This window comes from Pseudorca crassidens, chromosome 2, assembly GCF_039906515.1.
Source record: "Pseudorca crassidens isolate mPseCra1 chromosome 2, mPseCra1.hap1, whole genome shotgun sequence".
Classification (NCBI taxonomy): domain Eukaryota; kingdom Metazoa; phylum Chordata; class Mammalia; order Artiodactyla; family Delphinidae; genus Pseudorca; species Pseudorca crassidens.
The window spans coordinates 57,669,871-57,691,630 of NC_090297.1; the positions used below are offsets into that span (position 1 = coordinate 57,669,871).

General features: G+C 40.0%; 1 protein-coding gene and 1 long non-coding RNA gene across 2 annotated transcripts in view; one reads left to right on the plus strand and one right to left on the minus strand.

Annotated features, from left to right (window-relative positions):
• IL23R (interleukin 23 receptor) overlaps positions 1-10,741 on the plus strand; it is a 53,167-nt gene extending 42,426 nt beyond the window's left edge. Inside the window, exons 7-10 of the mRNA XM_067712749.1 lie at positions 1,388-1,477; positions 3,793-3,898; positions 6,413-6,503; positions 10,091-10,741. Of these exons, the coding sequence (XP_067568850.1) occupies positions 1,388-1,477; positions 3,793-3,898; positions 6,413-6,503; positions 10,091-10,741 (938 nt within the window). The remainder of the gene's footprint in view (positions 1-1,387; positions 1,478-3,792; positions 3,899-6,412; positions 6,504-10,090) is intronic.
• LOC137210696 (uncharacterized) overlaps positions 1-21,760 on the minus strand; it is an 82,403-nt gene that overhangs the window by 25,744 nt on the left and 34,899 nt on the right. The gene's annotated exons all lie outside the window — the stretch shown is intronic.

The following is a 21,760-nucleotide window of genomic DNA, read 5'->3' on the forward strand; positions in this document are numbered from 1 at the left end:
CTTTTTATCGGAACTCTGTGATATTTTTCTCAAAGAGAGTTGCCCTGGCCACATAGCTTGTTATACAAGCCTATGATATCTCCGTAGCAGTTAAGGACACCTCAAGTTGTGATTTCTCCCTGGCCCCCAAAGTGATTCTTTTAATAGAAGAATTTGAACACTGAAATCAGAATGACTGAATAAATAGGGCTTGAGGCCCTCTTGGAGATCCAGAGCTTAGAAACATTTTCAGGAATATCTTCTGTCAGCTGGGAGAATTGTGTCCTTGAAGTCACCTCTGGCAGCTTTTAATTATCAGGAGGGAGGAGGTGGGTAAGGAAACTCCAGGACTCTTTTTTCTCTTTTATAAATTTATTTATTTTATTTTATTATTATCATTATTATATTTTTGGCTGCATTGGGTCTCCATTGAGGTGAGGTGTGCGGGCTTCTCATTCGGTGGCTTCTCTTGTTGCAGAGCATGGGCTCTAGGCGCGCGGCCTTCAGTAACTGTGGCACGAGGGCTCAGTAGTCGTGGCTCCCAGGCTCTAGAGCACAGGCTTCAGTAGTTGTGGCACACGGGCTTAGTTGCTCCGCGGCATGTGGGATCTTCCCCGACCAGGGCTCAAACCCGTGTCCCCTGCATTGACAGGCGGATTCTTAACCACTGAGCCACCAGGGAAGCCCATCCAGGACTCTTCTGAGTTCAGGCTGAAAACAAGTTAGCTACCAAGGCAGCTGACCCCACCCTGGTCAGAAGATTTCATTAGCAGTGTTCTGACAGGCTTTACGGGTAGACAGGGCTGGCCAGGATCCTTGCCCGTGGGGAAGGAGCAGAGGGAAGTCATTAATGGCATTCCACCCTTATGTTATAACCTCAAAGTGTCTGCTAATCAAAACTGGGCTTCTTATATGAAGCCAAGAGGCTGTTCACAAACAGCATCTGTAAGACTGTGCAAAGGCAAAAGTGACACATCTTGGAGGCTCTTAAGGAAACCTAAACTTTATTGCATCATCTATTGGAAGGAATCAAGTAGAGACCAGTTGTGTGTTTTTTTCTGGCTCGGTGAATGAAATAAAGCTCCTTGGAATTTGTTGCCTAGAAGCCTCATGAAATTAGTGGACACACCTTCAAGTCTTACAAACCCTAGGTAGTTTTTATTGTCCTTTGAATGTTTCCTCCTTTAGGATTTACCCAATTTAATAAAAAGAAGAACACACACACACACACACACACACACACACACACACACACACACACAGGTTTTTGCTTTTACTCCATCTTTCCAGCCTATTAAAGTTACTGGTTTGCTTTAATCATCTCCAAACAAGTGAAGAAACTCTCTTAGGAAATTGGGTAACCTGAGTGCAAAAATAAAAAGCTGACACTATTTTCTTTTTGTTTAAGTTCCCCAGGTCACACTGAAATCATTTCAACATGATACTCAGAATTCTGGGCTTCTAATTGCTTCCATCTTTGAAGGACACCTTACTTCTGGTAAGAAAATACTGCTTAGGTTTGTTGAGTAGTCTTTACTAATCATCCATCTGAATGCTCCATGCTGAAAAATCATGTGTCAGGCATACGTTTCTTGACAGTAAGATATGCCACATGCTTTCCATAGGAAAATAATCAAACAAAAATCTGCTTAAAATTGAATGTAAGGAGTGGTTTAGGTAGATTTTGCCAGCTTTGCTCTGGGTTAGATACACGTTCAGTTCAATTGCTGCTGGGGCTCAAGACCTCAAAAATTCTTCCCAAAAAATACCATTATGTGAGCGTCTACCATGTGCTAGGAATTTCATATACATCATCTTTTTCAATCTTCAAAATCTTCATCAATCTTCAAAGCAACCTGTTGAGGTAAGTGCTATGTATCTATTTTACAGATGGGAAAACTGGAGCTCAGAGAGGTGGAGGAACTTGTCTGGACTAAAATTCAAATACAATTTTCAAATCCTGAAGTCTGTGCTCCTTCTCTTATGTAAACCAGCTCCCATTTTATTTGTTAGTATGACTTTGTATTTTCCATTGATAAGCATATCTAAATGTTTCAGGCATAAAAAAGATACTAGATTAGGTTGTAGAGCATTTATCTCCTTGCATAGAAATCTGGCAAGAATAGTATAAAAACTTTGGCAGGTGATATTGACATTCTTTGGACTTCTGTTTATTTATTCAAAAAATATTCTATGTTTCCAGGCACATATTTTATGTGCCAGGCACTATTCTGAGTACTGGGGAATCCGCAGTGAAAAAGATGAACAAAGGCTCTGTCTTCATGGAGCTTCCATTCCAGATAGACAGGGTGGGGTGGGGGAAACCACAAACAAAAAAAAGAAAAGGAAGGTGGCAGCAAGTGTTATATAGGAAATGAAGCAATGTAAGGGTACTCTGAACTTGCGTTATGTGAATCAATTACGGGCCAAGTGCTTAGGTTCAGCACAGATCCCTAATTACAAATGCCTGCACAGACCTGCACCTTGATATTTCTGTGGGAATTGTGGAGGCTAGGAACCCATGGCTGCTCTGTGAGATAGCTATTATTTTACAGAAGAGGAAACTTGAACTTCAGCAAGTTCATTATTATGCTCTGATGTTACGGAGCTGATAAGCAGCAGCATCTAGTTCGAACCCAGGTATCTCAGGTTATTCTCTTGGTGACTCTGCTCTACTCCTCAAACCCCTTTACCTGGCCCCATGTTAACTTGGGAATTCCTCATTCTCCTCCAGGACTAATGCACAAGGATATGTGGAAGCCAGTACCTCCCGTTAGTTGCTTGAAATCCTTAGCAATAGTATTGTAGTCCTAGGAAAACACTAATTCCATACCCCACTGGGACTTTGGAGCGAAGTAAGCCACACTGGCCCTGGCCCACCAGTGGCTTTAGGAGAGGGGCTGGACAGCATGGAGACCCCCAAGTGCATGTTAGGTGCAGCTGGGGAATAACTAGGCCAGGGCCAATTCAGTGTCTGACACATGGTATGTATCCGACAAACGTCTGCCAAAGCTGGGGAGGAAGGAGGATGGAAGGGGCCAATACCCAGCATGGCTCAGAACCAACTCCAGCATGACAAGTCATGTCCAAATTAAAGTTTACATTTGAAAATAGAAAATAGGGTTTTTCATGTACTAGGGAGAAAATAGGATGAGCCTGGTAGGTAACACATGCCGAATATAATAATTATTTAAAGATTACAGGTGATTAATTCCACTTCAAAATTCAAAAAAAGCACTGTTTTTAAAATAAAATGCCAGTGTAAGATATATGGCAATTTGGATTTCTCTCATAACAAATATTGTTCTAAGTAGAGTGAAGGTTCTTTTTTAGCAGGAAAAAATTCATGAACAATAAATTTCGAAGAATGGTGACAAGTTGTACATAACTTCCGTCTTGTACAAAAGGTTAAAAAAAAAACACAACTCAGTTGTGATTGTGGCCAGCTTTAGACTCTGTCGCAAGCAATTGGGAATTCTCACTCGTGCCAAACAAACCAAGTGATGTTTATCACTAAACTTTTTTTATATAAAATATGCAAGCACAAGCTCAGAAAAATGTCTAATGCTGACCACGTTTGCCAGAGACTCAATTCACTGACATCAGATATATGCAGCCCAATTCCCTCAAACAAAAGGTATTGTGCAGTTTGGAAGGGCAGTCACTTTACAGCCCAAGGTAAAGGTTAATTTTATTTCCCCTTCCTATTTCCTTTGAGATCAATGACCTTCACTTGGAGCAGAGTAGAAGAACAATGATTCTGGCGTCACATAGATGGAAATTATACCTAAAATTATTTTTCTTTCCTCTCAGACAATAGGCAACAAGACATTGGGCTTCTATTAGGAATGGTCTTCTTTGCCGTTATTTTATCAATTCTTTCTTTGATTGGGATATTGAACAGATCGCTCAGAACTGGGTAAGTTTTTGTAGAATTTGTTTTCTCATTTGGACATATATTGGTACCATCAAAATGTAGTCAATTCTATGATTTACTAGAAAAATTCATCAACATTTTTCTTGAGAGAAAGACAAAAGAAACTGTTCAATGAGTACCCACCCATGCCAAACTATTTACAAATGTCATTCATTTAATCCTTGCAAGATCCTGCCAGAAAAGCTCAGTGGCCTATTTTACAGATGACTTACACGAGGCTTAGAGAGGTTAAGTGCTCAGCCCAAGGTCAGCAAACACTAAGCCAGGAACAGCTCACGTCTCAGCCCATGTTCTGTCTTTCCTTAGGCAGCCTTCTCATTGTGCCCTCAAGTCTGTCTACAGTGCCTGAATTCTTCACAGTAGTTTAAGTCGTAACCTACCTCAAGTTCTACCCAAGCAAATCCCCTGAATCAATGTGAAGAGAAGTGTGGCAATGTGTGAATTCATCACTTTGATACCAATCGTGTTAGTGTTTTAGCATCCAGCCCCAATGCCCATTCCCCTTGGCCTCCTTCAGTCATTTTTTTCCAATATGGTATTAGTATAATAAAGATCAATGCCTAATTATTTTAAAATGAGACTTTGAGGGAAGCAAGGCCTTTGACACCCTAAATTTTACCAGATGCACTGAGTAGTTCTAATTGGTTAATAAAGTTGTTTGATGTGGCAGTCCCCCAGTTCGTCCAGTGACGCACAAATTTAACACATGTGAATGTTCTTTGCCTAATTGGCACTGAGTTTCTATTTCTTGCCATCACTTGCTTCATGAGATAATCCTTCTTTCTTTGAAATTTATAATCAAAATGCAGTAGAGAGATTCAGAATGAGCTATTGTGAATAAGGTACACTAGTGATATATTTTTTAAATTTACATAGGTTTTTTCCTCAAAACCTAAGCTTTTAAATTACACATTAATAAATATATCCCTGGTACCCTTGTGAGGTGAGAAAACTAATATGGAACTTTATTTCAGGTTGTTTTAAAATATACTTGATTATAGAACCCTTTGAAATATCTTAATGTTCCAACTTGTAGTGCATAATCATATTAATATTTGTGTTATTATCCAAAGATGTCCTAGAGAGTGTAAAATTTTAAATAACATTAAGTTTGTTACGAACTAAAAATTAACTTCCTACTGGTAACAATAAATAAGAAAATAAAACAATTCTTTGCTAATTTAATTATTTAAATAAGCATTCTTTTTAAAAAGATAAAACTAGAGATAATTCCAATATTACTGTTTTGCATATGAGCAGATACTGTTTTTACTATAACTTTACATTATTTATAAAAGCCTTATTTCAGAAACAGAACTGGAAAATGGAGAGCAAAACAATTTTAAATATAATGAAAACAAGAGTGGTATCTATCTATTTATCTATATATATACACACACACACATATATATTTTTCTCACTGTATCAGTATGCTGTATAAAAACTTTTCTTCAATAGCATGAACTTACTAATTTGGTCTAATTTTAGGTATACAAAGGGAGTGTGAATTATTTAAAAAACCGAACCATAAAACATTGTATAAATATGTGTAAAGAAATTATTTTTTACCCTACAGTTCAAGGTCAAATTGGGCAAGCAAAGTCCATGCAGCTAATTTGGTTGATACTTAGCAAAAGTTCTTAGAGAAGCTGCATAAACAGATATAAGAGTCTGATCTGTTGTGCTGCATTGTTAACACATAATAATGTGCCAGAGATCAGTGTAGTCTCTTCGAAGCTCCCGGGACAACCTTTTTGCTCAAATCAATTTTTACGTAAATGCAGAAAGTGCTTTCAACACAGTTGCAGTGCCAAGGGGTAGCTTAGGAGGAAAAGTGAGGTGTTCACAGCTTCTCACTCTTCCTTCCACCACCCGATCCCAGAGATCCGTAATAAGCACACAGCCTAAGTAAAAACTGGTGTCCTCACCATGCCACACAACTGCAAGCCAACTTCCCAGGACTCCTGCTCCAACTACATAAGGAAAGTCTGGAGCCACCACTATCATCTCAACCCTATTTAGAATCATTACAATTAGAGGAGCTCAAATATTATAGTTTTATTATATGACATTCTCTTCTTTAACATTTCTCTGTGGTTATGGTCCCCTTGGAAAGTTTTACAAAATATCCCTTAGGTTTTACAAACTTTTCCACACTGACATCTCCGCTTATAATGGTTTGCCATATTTAACATGTGTATAGTTTCACTTCCTGGGTGGTTCTCCCATTTATCTTGAATCTAGTGTGAGTGTTTTGTAATGTTCCGGCTTATTAGAGACAGGCAGAGCAATAGAGAGAAGAGGAAAATCTGAAAAGATATTGAATCAACTTTCCACATAACTTTTTAAAGTAAGAGATGGAAATCTTAGTTTCTGCATCGGAAAGTTTGGTTTTAATTATGCATTCCATTCTAGTTGATTTCCTAATCTCCTAGATGATTGCCTGCACCAATCCTCAAGTAAGATGCTTATTCTTAGTCATTTTTTGTTTTTTAGAATTAAAAGAAGAATCTTATTGCTAATACCGAAGTGGCTTTATGAAGATATTCCTAATATAGAAAATAGCAATGTTGTGAAAATGCTACAGGTAACCAAACACCATCAAATACAAACTAAATGGCAGCTGAAACCAAGAGTGCAGTCCAATAATTAGAGTAGAATTTCCATTCAAATAAAGAAATATGTGTGCATATTTGCACAACTGTATGGCTTATGTAGAGATAAAATTATACATATTTCAAATCATACTTGAGAGATGAGAGAATGGACTAAGGGAAGAAAAGAGAGATGAAAGAGAGAAGCAATGCCATTCAAAAGAGAAGAGTGAATGGAAGATTGTAAGCCAGGTGCCAGAGCCACTTACTTGGTAGCCAAGCAATTGGAAGGTGTCTTCAGGGACAAAAGGAAGAGGGAAGAAAATCTCAATAGATCGAGCCTCAGAGACACAAAAGGGCTTCTGTTTTACATGAGACTGGAGAAGCAGGTGGAGCCCAGGGAGGACACCACTTTGCTCCTGAGACCCAGTGGAATTCGAGAAGATGAATGTGAGGGGACTATGGCAGATGGCGTCACCAGGGGTGGGCCAGGTATCCAGTTTAGCAAAGAATAGAAGGGTGCCCCAGGAAGACCCTGAGGCTGTAGGGGGACTTTGCCAGTTATGGAGGAGCTGCTGCTGATTATGGAAGAGGGGAAGTAATCTGCTATGTGTGCTCCTACACTTTCTGGCTCTCCAGCCTGGCTGTCAAGGGGTTCAAAACTCAGTTGATGGGACAGACACATCATTCAAGCATTGCAATGCAGTGACGTAGTACAGTAACAGAGATGAGACAAAACATGATGAGAGTATAGAGGAAACATGTTAAAAGACAGGAAGGAGTTGCTCAGGAGAAACGGAAGACATTCAAAATAGACAGGCTACATGAGCAAAGGCACAGAGGTGAGAAGAGCATGTTGGGTGTTGCTTTGTAGAAACACTTGATGTGAGGAGTGACTGGAATAATGTGGGAATGCAGAGTGGGATCAGGTCACAGGAGACCTTATTATGGAACTCAGACTTCATTCTGCCAATCAATAGTTTTCAAACTTGAAAAAAAGTTATTTTTAGCCTAGGAACCCTTTGTTCAAATGATGTGAGGAAGACAAATACTTGTAAAACAAGAAAAAGTGGCTCTTTTTGGAGATCTAGTGAGCCCATTAACCAACTCCTTCCCTAGCCCCAGGTGAGTCCCTAAGGCAACAGTTCTCAGCCTTGGTTGCATGCTAGAATCCTGATTCCCAGGCCACAACCCAGGGTCTTTGGGGGAGGGAGGGCAGGGGGAGACCCAGGCCTCAGCATTTTCCAAAGCTTCCCAAGTGATTCCACTACACAGCCATGCTGAGCACACTGTTAAGGGGTTGAAAACTATTGCTAAAGCCAGTGAGGAGTCAGTGAGGGTGTGTCCATTGGAATAGGAATGGTCCTAGGAAAGAGGCAGAATGGGAAGGTAGAGAAATAAGCATCGTGAGTTGTGGGCCAAGTGTTGGGAAGCAAGGGTCCTTGGTGCTGACTTTGTAGAGGGTCTGTAACATAAGAAGTGGAATGCATCTGTGGAATGTGACAAGGAGCAGGTCACTGGTGGTCCCGGTCCAGGGGTTCAGTTAGAAGTGAATGGAAGGGGACTGAGAGTGGAGACATCTTTTGAGGAGTGTACTCTAGAAGGGAAGTAAGAAAGGGGCTATGCTGACACATGATCAAATACTCTCAATACTGATGCGACGAATGTATTAACAGTAGCTCCAGAGCAGTATGGACTCAGAAGCGTGTTTGTACTAAATTGAATGGGCTTGAGAGGACTAGTATGGGGGGGCGGGGGAGGGAGAGGACTGATCAAGTACGACTATGAAGGGATGTGGAGGAAAGTCTCACCTGGAGCAAGAGGAGGGATCCTTGTCTCTGGATCCTTGAAGGAGAGAAAGGGTGTGGACGTGGTTGATTTTGAAGGAGGTAATGTTGCCTACACAGTGGACGGGTGGTCTGGAATAACTGAACCCACATATAGAATAAAGTACACAGTTAACAGCTGACTGAAGGACAAGTACATAGTCACCAAACTACAACTAATAAATACTGTGGTCTTGATATACATTCCACTTAGTCGTTCTGTCTTGCTCCCCCACTAGTTATGCTAGGGAACTGGGGACACTCTGTGATTCAGAGCATTGTCCCTGCCCTCGTTGTGATCAGATCCTCCTCTTCCTTTACTGTCCTCACACTGGAATAGTCCCTGTTGCTCTTCTATGTCCTTCACTATGGTCTGACTCCCATCCACTTCTCCACTCAGCTGCCAGCCTGAAGAGGGGAAAACACCGCCTTCCTCTCAGTTTACTATAGCAACTCTAGTTCCTTTGACTTCATCTGACCCACGACTACATGTCTGCCCTTCCCAACCCAAACCTGGCAAGTGCCTTGGGGAGGCAGAGCCGATGAAAATTTGAACGACCCTTCATGCTGCTTTATTCAAGGTCTTTGTCTTTGTCAAACTTCCTTCCCATTCTGGGCTCCTGGAATTAGAAATGAACCTTAGGGTTTCCTTCAGATGAGGTTTTGCTTTCTGCCCAAAGACTAAGGAGTAGTGTTCTAGTCAGTTCAGGCTGCTCCAACCATAGACTGGGTGGCTTAAATGACAAACCATAGACTGGGTGGCTTAAATGACAAACATCTATTTCCTACAGTCCTGGAGGCTGGGAGGTCCAAGATCAAGACACCAGCAGATCTGGTTCCTGGTGACAGCTCTCTTGCAGATGGCTGCTTTCTGGTTGTGTCCTCACATAGCAGACAGAGAGATCAGCTCTCTCGTGTCTTTTCTTATGAGAACGCTAATCCTATTCATGAAGGCTCCACCCCCATGACCTAACTACCTCCCAAAGGCCCCACCTCCTAATACCATCACATTGGGGGTTAGGGCTTCAACACATGAATTCTGGAGGGACTCAAACATGCAGTCCATAGCAAGTGGCTATAATTTTGTAATTGTGTTGGGTGGGAGTTATTTGCCCTGGGAAGCCAGCCATCAGCTGGAAGGCTTCGAGTCCTTTTCTTACCAGAAGAGTCATCAGGCTTTTATACAAAGAAAAACTTTCTTCACCCACCCTCCTGACTGATCATCACAGACATGTCTGACTTGTGAGCAGCTAGCTGCACGCCTTTAGAACCACAGCACAAAGCATTTACTACAACTTTATTCTCAAATGGAAGCAAAATAGTATTCTCCATGCACTATCCCCCACCGCCAACTTTCTTTTATTTAAGCAACAAAGTATTTTCTTGTAGAAAGGAACTATAATATTAAGAAATAGTCCAAAATTTTAAAAGGCCCTGAAATAATTTGCAAGTTAATATGAAAGAGGCTTCTTTCTCTTTAAAATTTTTAAATAAAGGCATGTGCTTACAGCATGGACTATTTTTATTACTCCCTTCCTTCAGTCTCCTCCTGGGAGAATTTAACAAACATTTGGAATGGAGCAGGGTTAACAAAAGACAAAAGGAGGAAACCATATGGGAAGCGAAACAATATGAAGAAAAATTAGGGGGAAAGGAAAGTTGAGGGAAAGCAAAACTCCAGTCCTTACTCAATTATCCAGTTGGCTCCTTTAAACTTCTTTTGTAAAAAAAAAAACAATGTCTTTTCTTTCTAGGAAAAAAGTGAATTTATGAATAGTAATTCCAGAGAACAGGTCCTATATGTTGATCCAGTGATTACAGAGATAGAAATCTTTCTCCCAGAAGAAAAACCCATGGACTACAAAAGGGAAAAGAACACAGGATCCGTGGAGACCAACGACAGCCTGCAGAAGTCACTACTCACCAACACTACAATTGTATATATTCCTGATCTCAACACTGGGTATAAACCCCAGATTTCAAATTTTCTCACTGGGGGAAACCATCTCAGCAATAATGATGAAACAGCTTCCTCAACTCTGGAGCCACCAGCTGATTGCTTAAACCTGGGAAAGAATGCCAGGTTTAAAAAATATCCTAATTTTTCTTTCTCTGTCTCAAGTATGAATTCGCTAAGCAACACACTATTTCTTGAAGAATTAAGCCTCATTTTAAATCAAGGAGAATGCAGTCCTCCAGACATGCAAAACCCTGTAGAAGGGGAAACCACCATGCTTTTGGAAAATGCATCACCAAATGAAACTATTCCAGAACAGACCCTGCTGCCTGATGAATTCGTGACCTGTTTGGGGAGCATGAATGAGGCGTTACCATCTATAAATTCTTATTTTCCACAAAATATTTTGGAAAGCCACTTCAATAGGATTTCACTCTTAGAAAAGTAGAGCTGTGTAGTCCAAAGCTGCCTTGCAATTTGAAGATGGCTCTCTCCCTCAACACAAATTTAATTCTGCCCTATTTTTTTTTAATTGGAGAATTAAGATCTAAAGATAGAACATAATTCATGGCCACAAAAGCAGCAACAATATTAGGGATGCCTCCTATATTTTAGAAGATGTATCAACTATATCTTTTTGAATTTTCCTCATTACAAGGCACAAAACAGATCTCTCTTTTGTATGAAGGATAAATAATACAAAATATGTGGTAGTGAAATAAATGCTGAAAATCGTTCTTTGAAATTGAGATATTAGTATTCGCTTACAAGAGGAAAAGCAAGTTTAATTTTCATTTTATTACTTAGTGTTCTCTCGAGTAGATAAAAATACAGCCCACAGACAACAAAATAGGTAAGGGATGGAAACAGAGGAACAATTAATTGCATGTTTACTGTGTTGGGTTTTTGCCCTACGACTTTCTATTCAGATGTTAAGAATTTGATCTTCCTTATTTTGATTTTGGACTGAGAGAGTTGTAAAACAGTGATGTGTGGAAATCACAAGATAGCTGTCTTCATTCCAGTTCAGAGTGATGGCATTGTTCTCCTGTGGTGTAGTTGGTGTATTAATTACACTGTAGTAGATTTATTGAGGTAGAAGATCAACAAGGTGTAATTATTTCTTTTGTATTAGATATCTGTCACAAAATTATTGTTAAACCAGGTATTTTTCCAAATCTAGGATGGCAATACTTGCCACACCTGTCACTGCCCCATATCCTGTGTCTCCTGTAAACATCACCAACTCATCACCACGTGCCTTTCTGCTGAGCCCTAAGGTGGCCTCAGAATCCTCGCAACACAGTGCTCCTCATGGCCACAGTCAATAAGGGCTGGGACTGGAGATGAACTCTATCTGCCAACCAGGTCAATATTGGAAGTAGGTGATCTTAAAAATATAAAATGCATATTTTAATTGAGAAACGGTACCCAGCAGACATCTCTATTATGATTAATTTTTACATCAGGGGGACTTTTTTCTAAAGATCAGAACAATTTGAAAATTGAATAGATTACCCATTGAATTTCTCTTCTTCTAACAGTTGTCAGCAATAATTTATATTCAGATTAGTTTTATTTTAGCAAACAAAGCAGTTAATCAAAAAAGGACCAGTTGTTAGCACATGAGCAAGCTATTTTGTTTTGTTTTGGCTTTTAAAAAAAGAAAAACCACAAAAGCAGTTTTGTTGTCATTAAATGTCCCCATGGGGCTTCCCTGGTGGCGTAGTGGTTGAGAGTCCGCCTGCCAATGCAGGGGACGCGGGAAGATCCCACATGCCACAGAGCCGCTGGGCCCGTGAGCCATGGCCGCTGAGCCTGCGCGTCCGGAGCCTGTGCTCCGCAACGGGAGAGGCCACAACAGTGAGAGGCCCGCGTACTGCAAAAAAAAAAAAAATGTCCCCATGAGGAGGATGACCACACATCCTGGTTTGTCCTGGTTTTTGTCTGTTGTCCCAGTGTTAAGTATGGCCAGTGTGCCTTTTCCCTCTCAGAAGCGTCTCTTTGGATGATAAATCATTTGGTCACTCATCTATGAAGACTGTTTAATGTCCAACATATAAATAATTTATCACAATTCATCTCTTTTTTTGCCTTGGTGGTCCTCTTTACTTTATATCATTTACTAAAGCCATTGTGCTCCAAAATGAACATACTATTGGTGTAAAAAATATATCTCCTGCTGTGAAATTCTATTCTGTTTACCCTAAAATATGTATATATTTGTTGTACTTCACATATTCTGAAAGGTGTATATTTTAAATCACTAATGAAATGCTAACATTAAATATCTTGACTTGTAAATGATCATATGCCTTTGTGTTATTCCTTACCCAATGGGAGAATACAATGAAGCAAAGAGGCGGGTAGTATTTGAGATAGAAATAACAAAAGACCAAGATGAAACTTTGATGTTTACCAATCTGCTGAAGACATCTGTTAACAAGTGAAAAATATTTTCATAGTGTGTTTCAGTATAACTGTAATCTGCCACACATCAAAAAAGCTTTTGTCAGGCTTATAGGATTGCAGCATTATTTGATCTTCTGTGTGTGCTTTCAATGCAGTCAGTGCTTCCTTTATAACATCTTCTTGTCCCCCTGGAGCAGAAAGGGGGCTGCTTTCTCTTCCTATAGTGTCCTTCTCACACCCACATCACGTTAAGAATGGAGGAGACACTTCTAGTTCCATCCATGCCATTGGCCCTTGTTGGTCCCAATGGACTAAAATTTGAGGCTATACCTATAAACAAAGCAGTATGCTTGCCATTGCCCCAACTCAGAGAAAATTTCAACTGCTTCATCACAATGCAACCTTGGTAAAGGGCAAAGGGTTTTCTTTCTATGATTCTTTTTTTTTAATAAAGTTATTTATTTTATTTATTTATTTTTGGCTGCCTTGGGTCTTCGCAGCTGTGCGTGGGCTTTCTCTAGTTGCTGTGAGCCCGGGCTACTCTTTGTTGTGGTGTGCCTCATCATCGTGGCTGCTCTTTTTGCAGAGCATGGGCTCTAGGCACATGGGCTTCAGTAGTTGTGGCACGTGGGCTCAGTAGTTGTGGCTTGTGGGCTCTAGAGCACAGACTCAGTAGTTGTGGTGCACGGACTTAGTTGCTCCACAGCACGTGGGATCTTCCTGGACCAGGGCTCAAACCCATGTTCCCTGCATTGGCAGGAGGATTCTTAACCACTACGCCACCAGAGAAGCCCATCTTTCTATGATTCTTATTCAACAAGTATTCACTGAAGTGTTGAATGCCCCTACTATGTGTAAAGGCACTTTGAACCAATATAGATGTTAACAAAACCAGCCAAGTCCCTGCAGTCTTAGAGCTTATATTCTACAAGCAAGAAGCAGATAGCACATGGAACCAAATCACTGCCCTTCAGGGAGCTTTTGGTGGGGAAGAGGGTGAGGATAGGAGATCGAGAGAGGCAGAAAAAAATAAAGAAGAAAAATGCCAGCTAATGAGTGCCATGTAGAGAGGTAAAATGGGATAATGTGATAGAGAAGGACCTGGTGGCCACTTTGTGCTGGGCAGTCAGGGAAGGTCTTTCCCAGGAGGGGACATTGCAATCTGAATCACAGGTAGGAGCTGCATGTGAGAATCAGCTTGCCACTGATAAGTCCCTTTTATAGAAGAATTCTCCAGAGCTAATGTCTCTACTTCTTTCCCTCCTGGACAAGTTGCCCCTAACCCCAGACCTCTGCCACCTTTCCCTTCCTCAGTCAGAATTTTCTGTAGCTTTAGGGGACAACTTTGTATCTTTTCACCTTTCCATCTAGCCTTTGGGCTTATTATTAACTTTCTTTCTCTGAGTCTCACAATCTAAGTTGCTGTTTCCTAAATGAATGTGTCATACTTACTGGAGTGGGTTACGGAGAAAGAGGAAGAAAGAGAGAGAAAAAGCCCCTCGAGATACCATCGAGAGGAAAGAAGGGGAGAGAAATACAAAGAAAGAAAGGTAGATTAGTATGCAGTGATGCTGGAGCAAAATGGAATACCTTGGTCTGGACAATACTGAAGCTGATTAAGGGACATCCAATTTCCTCCTGTTTTTGAATCTTCTTTGCCCCCTACCTCTCTTTTCTTACACAGAAGCAATATGGGGAGGAAAAACTGAATTACAATTTGGGGGTATCTTCTTGGTTTGTGTGTGTGTTTTATCCTTTTTTAAATTAGGAATTTGTTTTTGCCAGAGTTAGAAATAATATTGATGCTATAAGAGGGCTTTAGAGTTTTAGCATGCAGTTTTTGGGTAACATGGGTTGTTGTTTGGCCCTCCTGGTTCAGTCAGAAGGTGTTCCCAGCTTCTTTTCTTTCCTTCTATTTTCAGTCCCTTTGACATAGAGGCAGAACATGACTATGGCATAGGGCAGAGGTTTTCAAAAATAAATGTTAGCAGCTGATCCCCTTTCTCCAAATGAAATCTGTTGCAGAAGCCCCAAATATAAAACAAGTGAAAGCAAATATTCTGTTGAAACAGAGGGTGACGTTCATGCTTGTCCCCGCTACCCCTCCCCTGTAGCTGCTGCTGAAGCAGCCTATCCGTCCATGCATAGGCTTGCATATGAAAATCCAAGGCTGGGGAATTGCTAGTCCACACCTGGGTGATCCGGGTCCTAGCCCAGCCTTGAGAAGCCTGTACCTCAGGATTGAACTAAACTCCCCATCTCAGCCACAAGGTTGCCACTAGGCAAAGAGGACCAGAACTCCCTCGAACCTCCCTACACTCTGAATGACTCTGTAAAATGCTTTCTCTCGGAGACTACTAATAGAGGTGGTACTATATGCAATAATTAACTTGTTTCTTTCCAATTACTTCATCATAAATGTCTGGGTTTTGTTCAAGTTTATGTTCTTTTTGTGATTACTAAGAATAAAATATTGTGTTGTGAATATAATTAGATTTTATAAACCCAAAGACTGCCAAATTGTGCTGCAGTTTATCTCTTTATGAAGTAATCATACCAATTATAGGGAGATGATGTTTTAATGGAAAACATTACCCACTTGGCAGACACTATTGATTTAAGATAAAAGAAGTGATTAAAAACAATTTATGGATCTCTCTTGGGTAAAAGCATGAAACCAATAAAAAATAACTGGATTCTGATTCATGGAGTGGATTGTGTGCAACTTTCTTGGATGCTATCATTAAGGCAATATTACAAGGATAGCTAACAAAGGTTTGATAGAATGTTATTATGTCTCTTTCCTACCGCTAAGATTATCACCATTAAATCCCAATTAATGTTTCATGTTAGGACTACCCTAGCCACTTTGCTAATTTCACTTCTGAATTTAATTTAGGATAAATAATCTGCATCTTTTATATACAGAATTTCCATCGATTTTCTGAAGATGCATTTCCTTTATGTTTATGGTCAGGAAAACAACTTATTATCTAATTCTCATCGTTAGCATTTAGCAACAAATTAAGAACTTATTCTTAAATGGTCCCTTTTGTTTGGGGTAGGAAGAGGATTCACACAGTAAGCAAGTGTTGCAGAAACACAGTTCTTGAGATCACTGGTTCAAAAATTCAAGCAAAACAAAATGCAGTTTCTAACCATAAAGGCATACCTAAAATTAGTGACTTTGTCAGAGCACAGGAAGGAAATCATAAATAGTCAAACACTGGAACCCAAGTGTGAGATGCGGAAGTCCATAAACCTGACTGTTTCTTTCTGTTCACATCCTGCCTGAGAATTTTATTAGAAGTGAGTGAGAAAGAAAGAGTACAGCAGTAAAATATATACATAGTTTTAAGCTATACAGTTATACATGACAAAATCAAATCTAAGCAATACCAATGTAAATGGAATGAAAAGTGACAGTGCCTCTTCCCACCCCTGCTTCCCATGTGTCATCCCCATCATCAAAAATAGTGACTCTCAACAAGTTAATGGTGTTCTTTCCAATATGTTTTCTACCTAAGTGGTTAACATATAGTATTATTCTGTGACTTTTTATTTTCACCTATCAATGTATCTTGGAAATTTTTACGTCATTATATTTAACCTTATCTTACTCCTTTAAACAGTTGCATAGTATTCCATAGAATAAATGTGTTTTTAATATATTTACCTATTCTCCTGTTAACAGACATTTAGATTGTTTCCAATTTTTCACTAGTATACCCATTCCTGTAATGAATCCTCTTATATATGTCTGTACACACATATGTGAGTCTGGGGGGAAGAGACAGATACTTAAATGGAGACAGCAAGAATGGGAATATGAGGTACCTGAGAGGAGAGGCAGGAAGTGTCACTAGACTTGTGGACTGAAGAGGAGGAAAAAGGACTAGAAAAGTTGAAAAGCATGCATTTTAGGTAATGCAGGCTGCTCATGTCCACCTAGTAAACAACACCAACCCTAAACTCTCATCACGCTCCTGCTGTTTTCTTTTCAGTGTTCAGGATTTCACGGTAAACATGCAAAATTTGATATTCATTGGATACTGGCTGATGTGATGCTTATTTAAAACCTCTTCTCATCTGGATTTAAACAAAGTTCAGCACTCATTTTACTTTGGTATTCAACGTAGAATATTATTTTAGTAGCTAAAATTGAAAATCACTTGTATTTCATTAAATGAGATTAGGATTTTAAGAAGCTGCCAGCTGCCAAGTGTTTGCAGGTTCATTTCTCCTTTTTTAGTATTCATTGCACATTCCACCCAGCATGCTACTTCGGAGATTCCACTTGATTGAACAGAGGCAGCATATGTAGAACCTTGTGAGGGATGGGGAAGGAGCTCGCTAAAGCCCAGAGTAATGCAGAAAAGCAATTCGAATGCAACAAACAAACCAACCCAGAAACACTTTGGAAAAATGCTAGATGTTGGTTTCAGCCTATCCTCATAACTTTAATGAAATGATGATTTTTAAAAGCACTTTTTAAAACTCCTATTTTTTTCCCCATTTTGTTTCCTTTGTTTTACTAAGCATGGAAATCCTTCTGTTAAAAATCCAAATTTTTTTAACAAAAAATTTGCAGAAAAGCACGTAGAGCTATAAATACAACTGATGTTGCAAATAGGTGGACTACACTTTGTTTTATTTTCCCTTTAAGAGCTTGGATTAAGGTCAAACAATCAGGGTTTTTGAATCTCAAATCTACCACATGCCAAGTGTGTTACCCTGGGCAATCACTGGAGTTTCATGTTCTCTCTCTTCATCCTATTTTCTGGGACAGGGACACGGATCTTGGTGTACCTTGCAGAAGAAGATTTGACTGAGTTGACTACTCTCTCCTTCCTGAAACACTCTCTTCATTTCACTCCCAGGACACCGCTAGCCCATGACCTCTTTCTCTGGCTACTCATTCTCAGCCTCGTTTTCAGGTTTCTCCTAGGCCTCTCTGTCACATAAATGCTGGAGGCCCCACAGCTCAGGCCTTTGTTTCTCCTTTGGTGATCTCGTCCATTCTTGTGGCTTAAAGCACTATCTACATGTCATGAAAACAGATTAGCCCGACCTTGACCCTGAACTCCAGACTCATACATTCAATTTTCTGTCTGACGTGTCCATTTGCACCTCCTCACAGGCTGTAAGATCCAATACAAGATGATCTCCCAAGACTTCTCTTCTCACAGGCATGCCCATCTCAGTAAATAGTACTGCTCACAAATCTTGGTGTCATCCTTGATTTTTTTTTTTTCTCTTACTCCTCATGTCTACTCTTTCAGGAAAACCCATTCACCCCACCTTTAAAATATATCCAGAAATTAAATCACTTCTTACTACCTCTGCTCGACCACCCTAGTTCAAACCACCAACATCCCTTGCCTGGGTCATTGCAAAAGTCTCCTACAGATCTTCTTCAATAGAGTAACTAGATGATCCTGCTAAAACAATGTTGTCTGTTCAAAACCTGTCAGTGGCTCCCCATCCCACAAACAATAGTAGTCCAAGTCACTACAGTGACCTGTGAAGGCCTACCTGGTGTACCTCTCTCTGTCCCCTGGCCACCTAGCAAACACCTCAGGGCCTTTGCCTTGCTGTTCCCTCTTCCTGGAATGCGCTTCCCCAAGGTTGTTGCGTTGCTCACTAGCACACTACCTCCGGGCCTTCCCTGGTCACTCTATCTAAAATTGGAAACCTGCCCCCCATACTTCCTACTCTCCTCCCCTCCCTTTTCTTTATTTATTGTACTCACCACCATCTAAAAACAAACATACTGCATATTTCAAACATTATTCATTGTCACCTACTACAATGTAAGATCCAGGAGGGCAGAAATTTTGTCTGCTTTTTTCCGCACCAATCTTTAATGCTTAGAAGAGTGCCTGGCACATCGTAGGTGCTCAATAAATACTTGTTAAAAGAGTAAATGAATAATAGATGATGACACAATTTATTAATTCCATCTGTTTCCCATGAGAAGGAAAACAATCTTACATGAAGGCATCAGAGAACTTTCAGGCCTCAGTGTGTCTTCTGAGGCTTTTCCATATAGTCTATTATTTTATCATCATCATTGTTGTTTCTCTCTAAGCTGCCACAGTATAACTGATGAGAAAGCAATGATACAATGTAAAAATATGCGTTCTTCTTTTCAATTCTGCAGTTTTCTTTTATTTCCTTGGATCATTTCAACATGGCAGTTATTTTCAACCACCTTTTAAATTTTTGACTGAATTCCTTACTTCAAATAGATTCACATGGCAGAGTTAACAACACCTCAGTGAGCAAACAATACTTTCCATTTCTTCAGGAGAAAATGTTTCTAGCTACCACACTAATTAGACAGCTTTCTCTGATAATCAGGAGCAAAAAAATTGTGTGGTGTGTTAAAGAAAACGAGCAAACCAACAGGTGTGCTCACCTTACAGGACCTTCATTAAATAGCTCACTAATAAAAAAAACACCAGCTGAATTCTGAAAGACCAGGCATTCTCGTCGATAGGAACTTTGGTGTAAAAAAAAAGCACTATAGTCTACTAAAATAGTAGAGATAATACGTAGAATATACTTACTTACTTATTACTTTTCTAAATGTCGTCTATTTTGTTTCAATCTAGCCTGTTAATTTTTTCAATGAAGCTGGGGTCGGCTCAGTGATTTATGCAGTGTGGCAGAGCTGGGGGCACACCCACTTTCCCGACTCCTGCTCCAGGGTTCTTTTATCACCTAAACCAACTTAACTGCTTAGAAATAGACCAGTAGTATGGACTTGGAGGGCATTATGTTAAGTGAAATAAGTCAGACAGAGAAAGAAAAATACTGTATGATATCACCTACATGTGGAATCTAAGAAATACCCAAACTAGTGAATATAACAAAAAAGAAGCAGAATCACAGATTAAAGAACAAACTAGTGGTTACCAATGGTGAGGGGGCTGGCAATAAAGGGGTAGGGAATTAACAGGTATAAACTACTGGGTATAAAATAAGCTACAAGGATATATTGTGCAACACAGGGAATATAGCCAGTATTTTATAGTAACTATAAATAAAGTATAACCTTTAAAAATTGTAAATCACTATATTTTACACCTGTAACTTATATAATGTTGTATGGCAACTGAACTTCAATAAAAAATAAAAAAGTAAAATATTGATTAAATAAAATGCTTAATCAATTCAGAAAAAGAAAGAAATAGAGCAGTAGTTCTTACCTGCCTAAACTTTAGAATCACCCGAGGAACTGAAAAATCAAACAAAAAAGAAAACCCAAAACCTCCTGAAGCCTGATCACGGTCGCCAGCCTCATCAGTACCTTTTTAAAGGTTCATCAGCGGTATCTTGTGCACTGCCAGGGTTCAGAACCAGCCACTTAAATGTTTTTCCTTGTAAAAAGGAGCTTTTTGCCTTTGTCCGTTATTATTCAGCATCCCCACTTCTTCCATGACCTCTTCTTCTCAGGGACAACAGACGCTAATCAATGGAGCCCCTTCCTCACCACCACCTCACCTACAAATTGCTTTCCCTCATCCTCTCTCCTTACTTCCATAAAGCAAAAGAGATACACCTTTCCCTTGTCAAGCTACTCTCTCCACCTGGCACTGGACTCGCCCCCTCATCTTGTGCCTCCTTAGGGACTGGCTATAGTTCACTGTTTATAAATCACACCCACCTCGTTCTTGTTTACCAGTGTCTGGCTCATCGTAAATGTGGTAGAGTCTTCTAGTTGTCTCTTCAGCATCCATTCGCACATTCTTACTATCAGGACCTCTCTGTTATTGAAGCAGCAATGTACCCCACTAAAAGCCATTTTCCAGCCTCCCTTATGACTACGTGTGGCCGTATGATTGAGTTCTGTCCAATGAGATTTACATAGAAGTTTTTAGAGGGATTTCCAGGAAGTCTTTTAAAAAGGGAAGACAGACACATGGAGAAACCTCTTCTTTCCTCCCCCTTCCTTCTTCCTGATGACTGGAAAGTAGACATGATAGCTAGAGCTCCAGCAGCCATCTGGGACTGTGAGACAACCTGAAGGATAGAAGCCACACACTGAGGACGGTGGAGCAGAAAGATGGAAGGAGCCCACGTCCCTGATGATTTTGAGGGGCTGCCCTGGAGAACTTACCACTATTTTTAGGTGAGGCTAATATTTTTAACTCACTGTTATTGGTAGTCTAGATATTTGTATATGAGTTAATCATTATGGATGCAATAAGTAATCAGAAATTAATTTTTCTAAGAAAGGATGGAGTACACCCCTATGGTGGCCATCTATCGTCTGCCCAGTTCCCCTTCTCTGGGAACTGCCCCTTTCCTCCCTTCCACATGTTCCTTCAGTGTCACACTGGTCAGCAGGCTGCAGTTGATTAGTGTGGGGTACCCTAATCCAAGGCAGGCCAACCAAATGCCCTCCTAGGACTTGACTCTGGTTATAACAATTGGGCTAGAGGTACACACTTGACCTAAGCTGGACCAATGAAAGGCCTTCCCCAGAAATTCTGGAGAAACAGTCTCTCCAGTGATAGAAGTTTAGATGCAGAGTTCAGAAGCTGTTGTTAGTCATGTTTTTTTCTCACATGACCAGAATTTAAAAAGGAGGATGGTTTGCAGAGAGCAAGAAGAATAAACAGATGAACAGAAAAGGGCAAAGAGGAGAGGTGGAATGAGAACCCCAAATGCATCACAGTCCCTGGTTTTAATTGTTAACAAGGTTCAATTACATTCGTGACCTACAGTATAAGAGAAAACTTTATCATACAGTCATCATTTTGCATAAACTACTTAGAGTTGTATTTCTGTTATTTGCTATTGAGAGTCCTAATACAACCCTCCAGAGTTATAGCTTTGTATTTTGCTCCCAGAATCTATATAGTTTTAATAATGATTAGCAATAGTGGTGTTTATCTTGTGCACTAATTTACCTGAAATTGAATAGGGACTACTGCACAAACATATATTTGGTGTTGTTTTCAGTAAATTTTTAGTAAACTGGAGTTAAACCTCAAGCCGTCCTGACAACTTCTTCCTCGATCAACCTCTTTGCAATTACAGACAG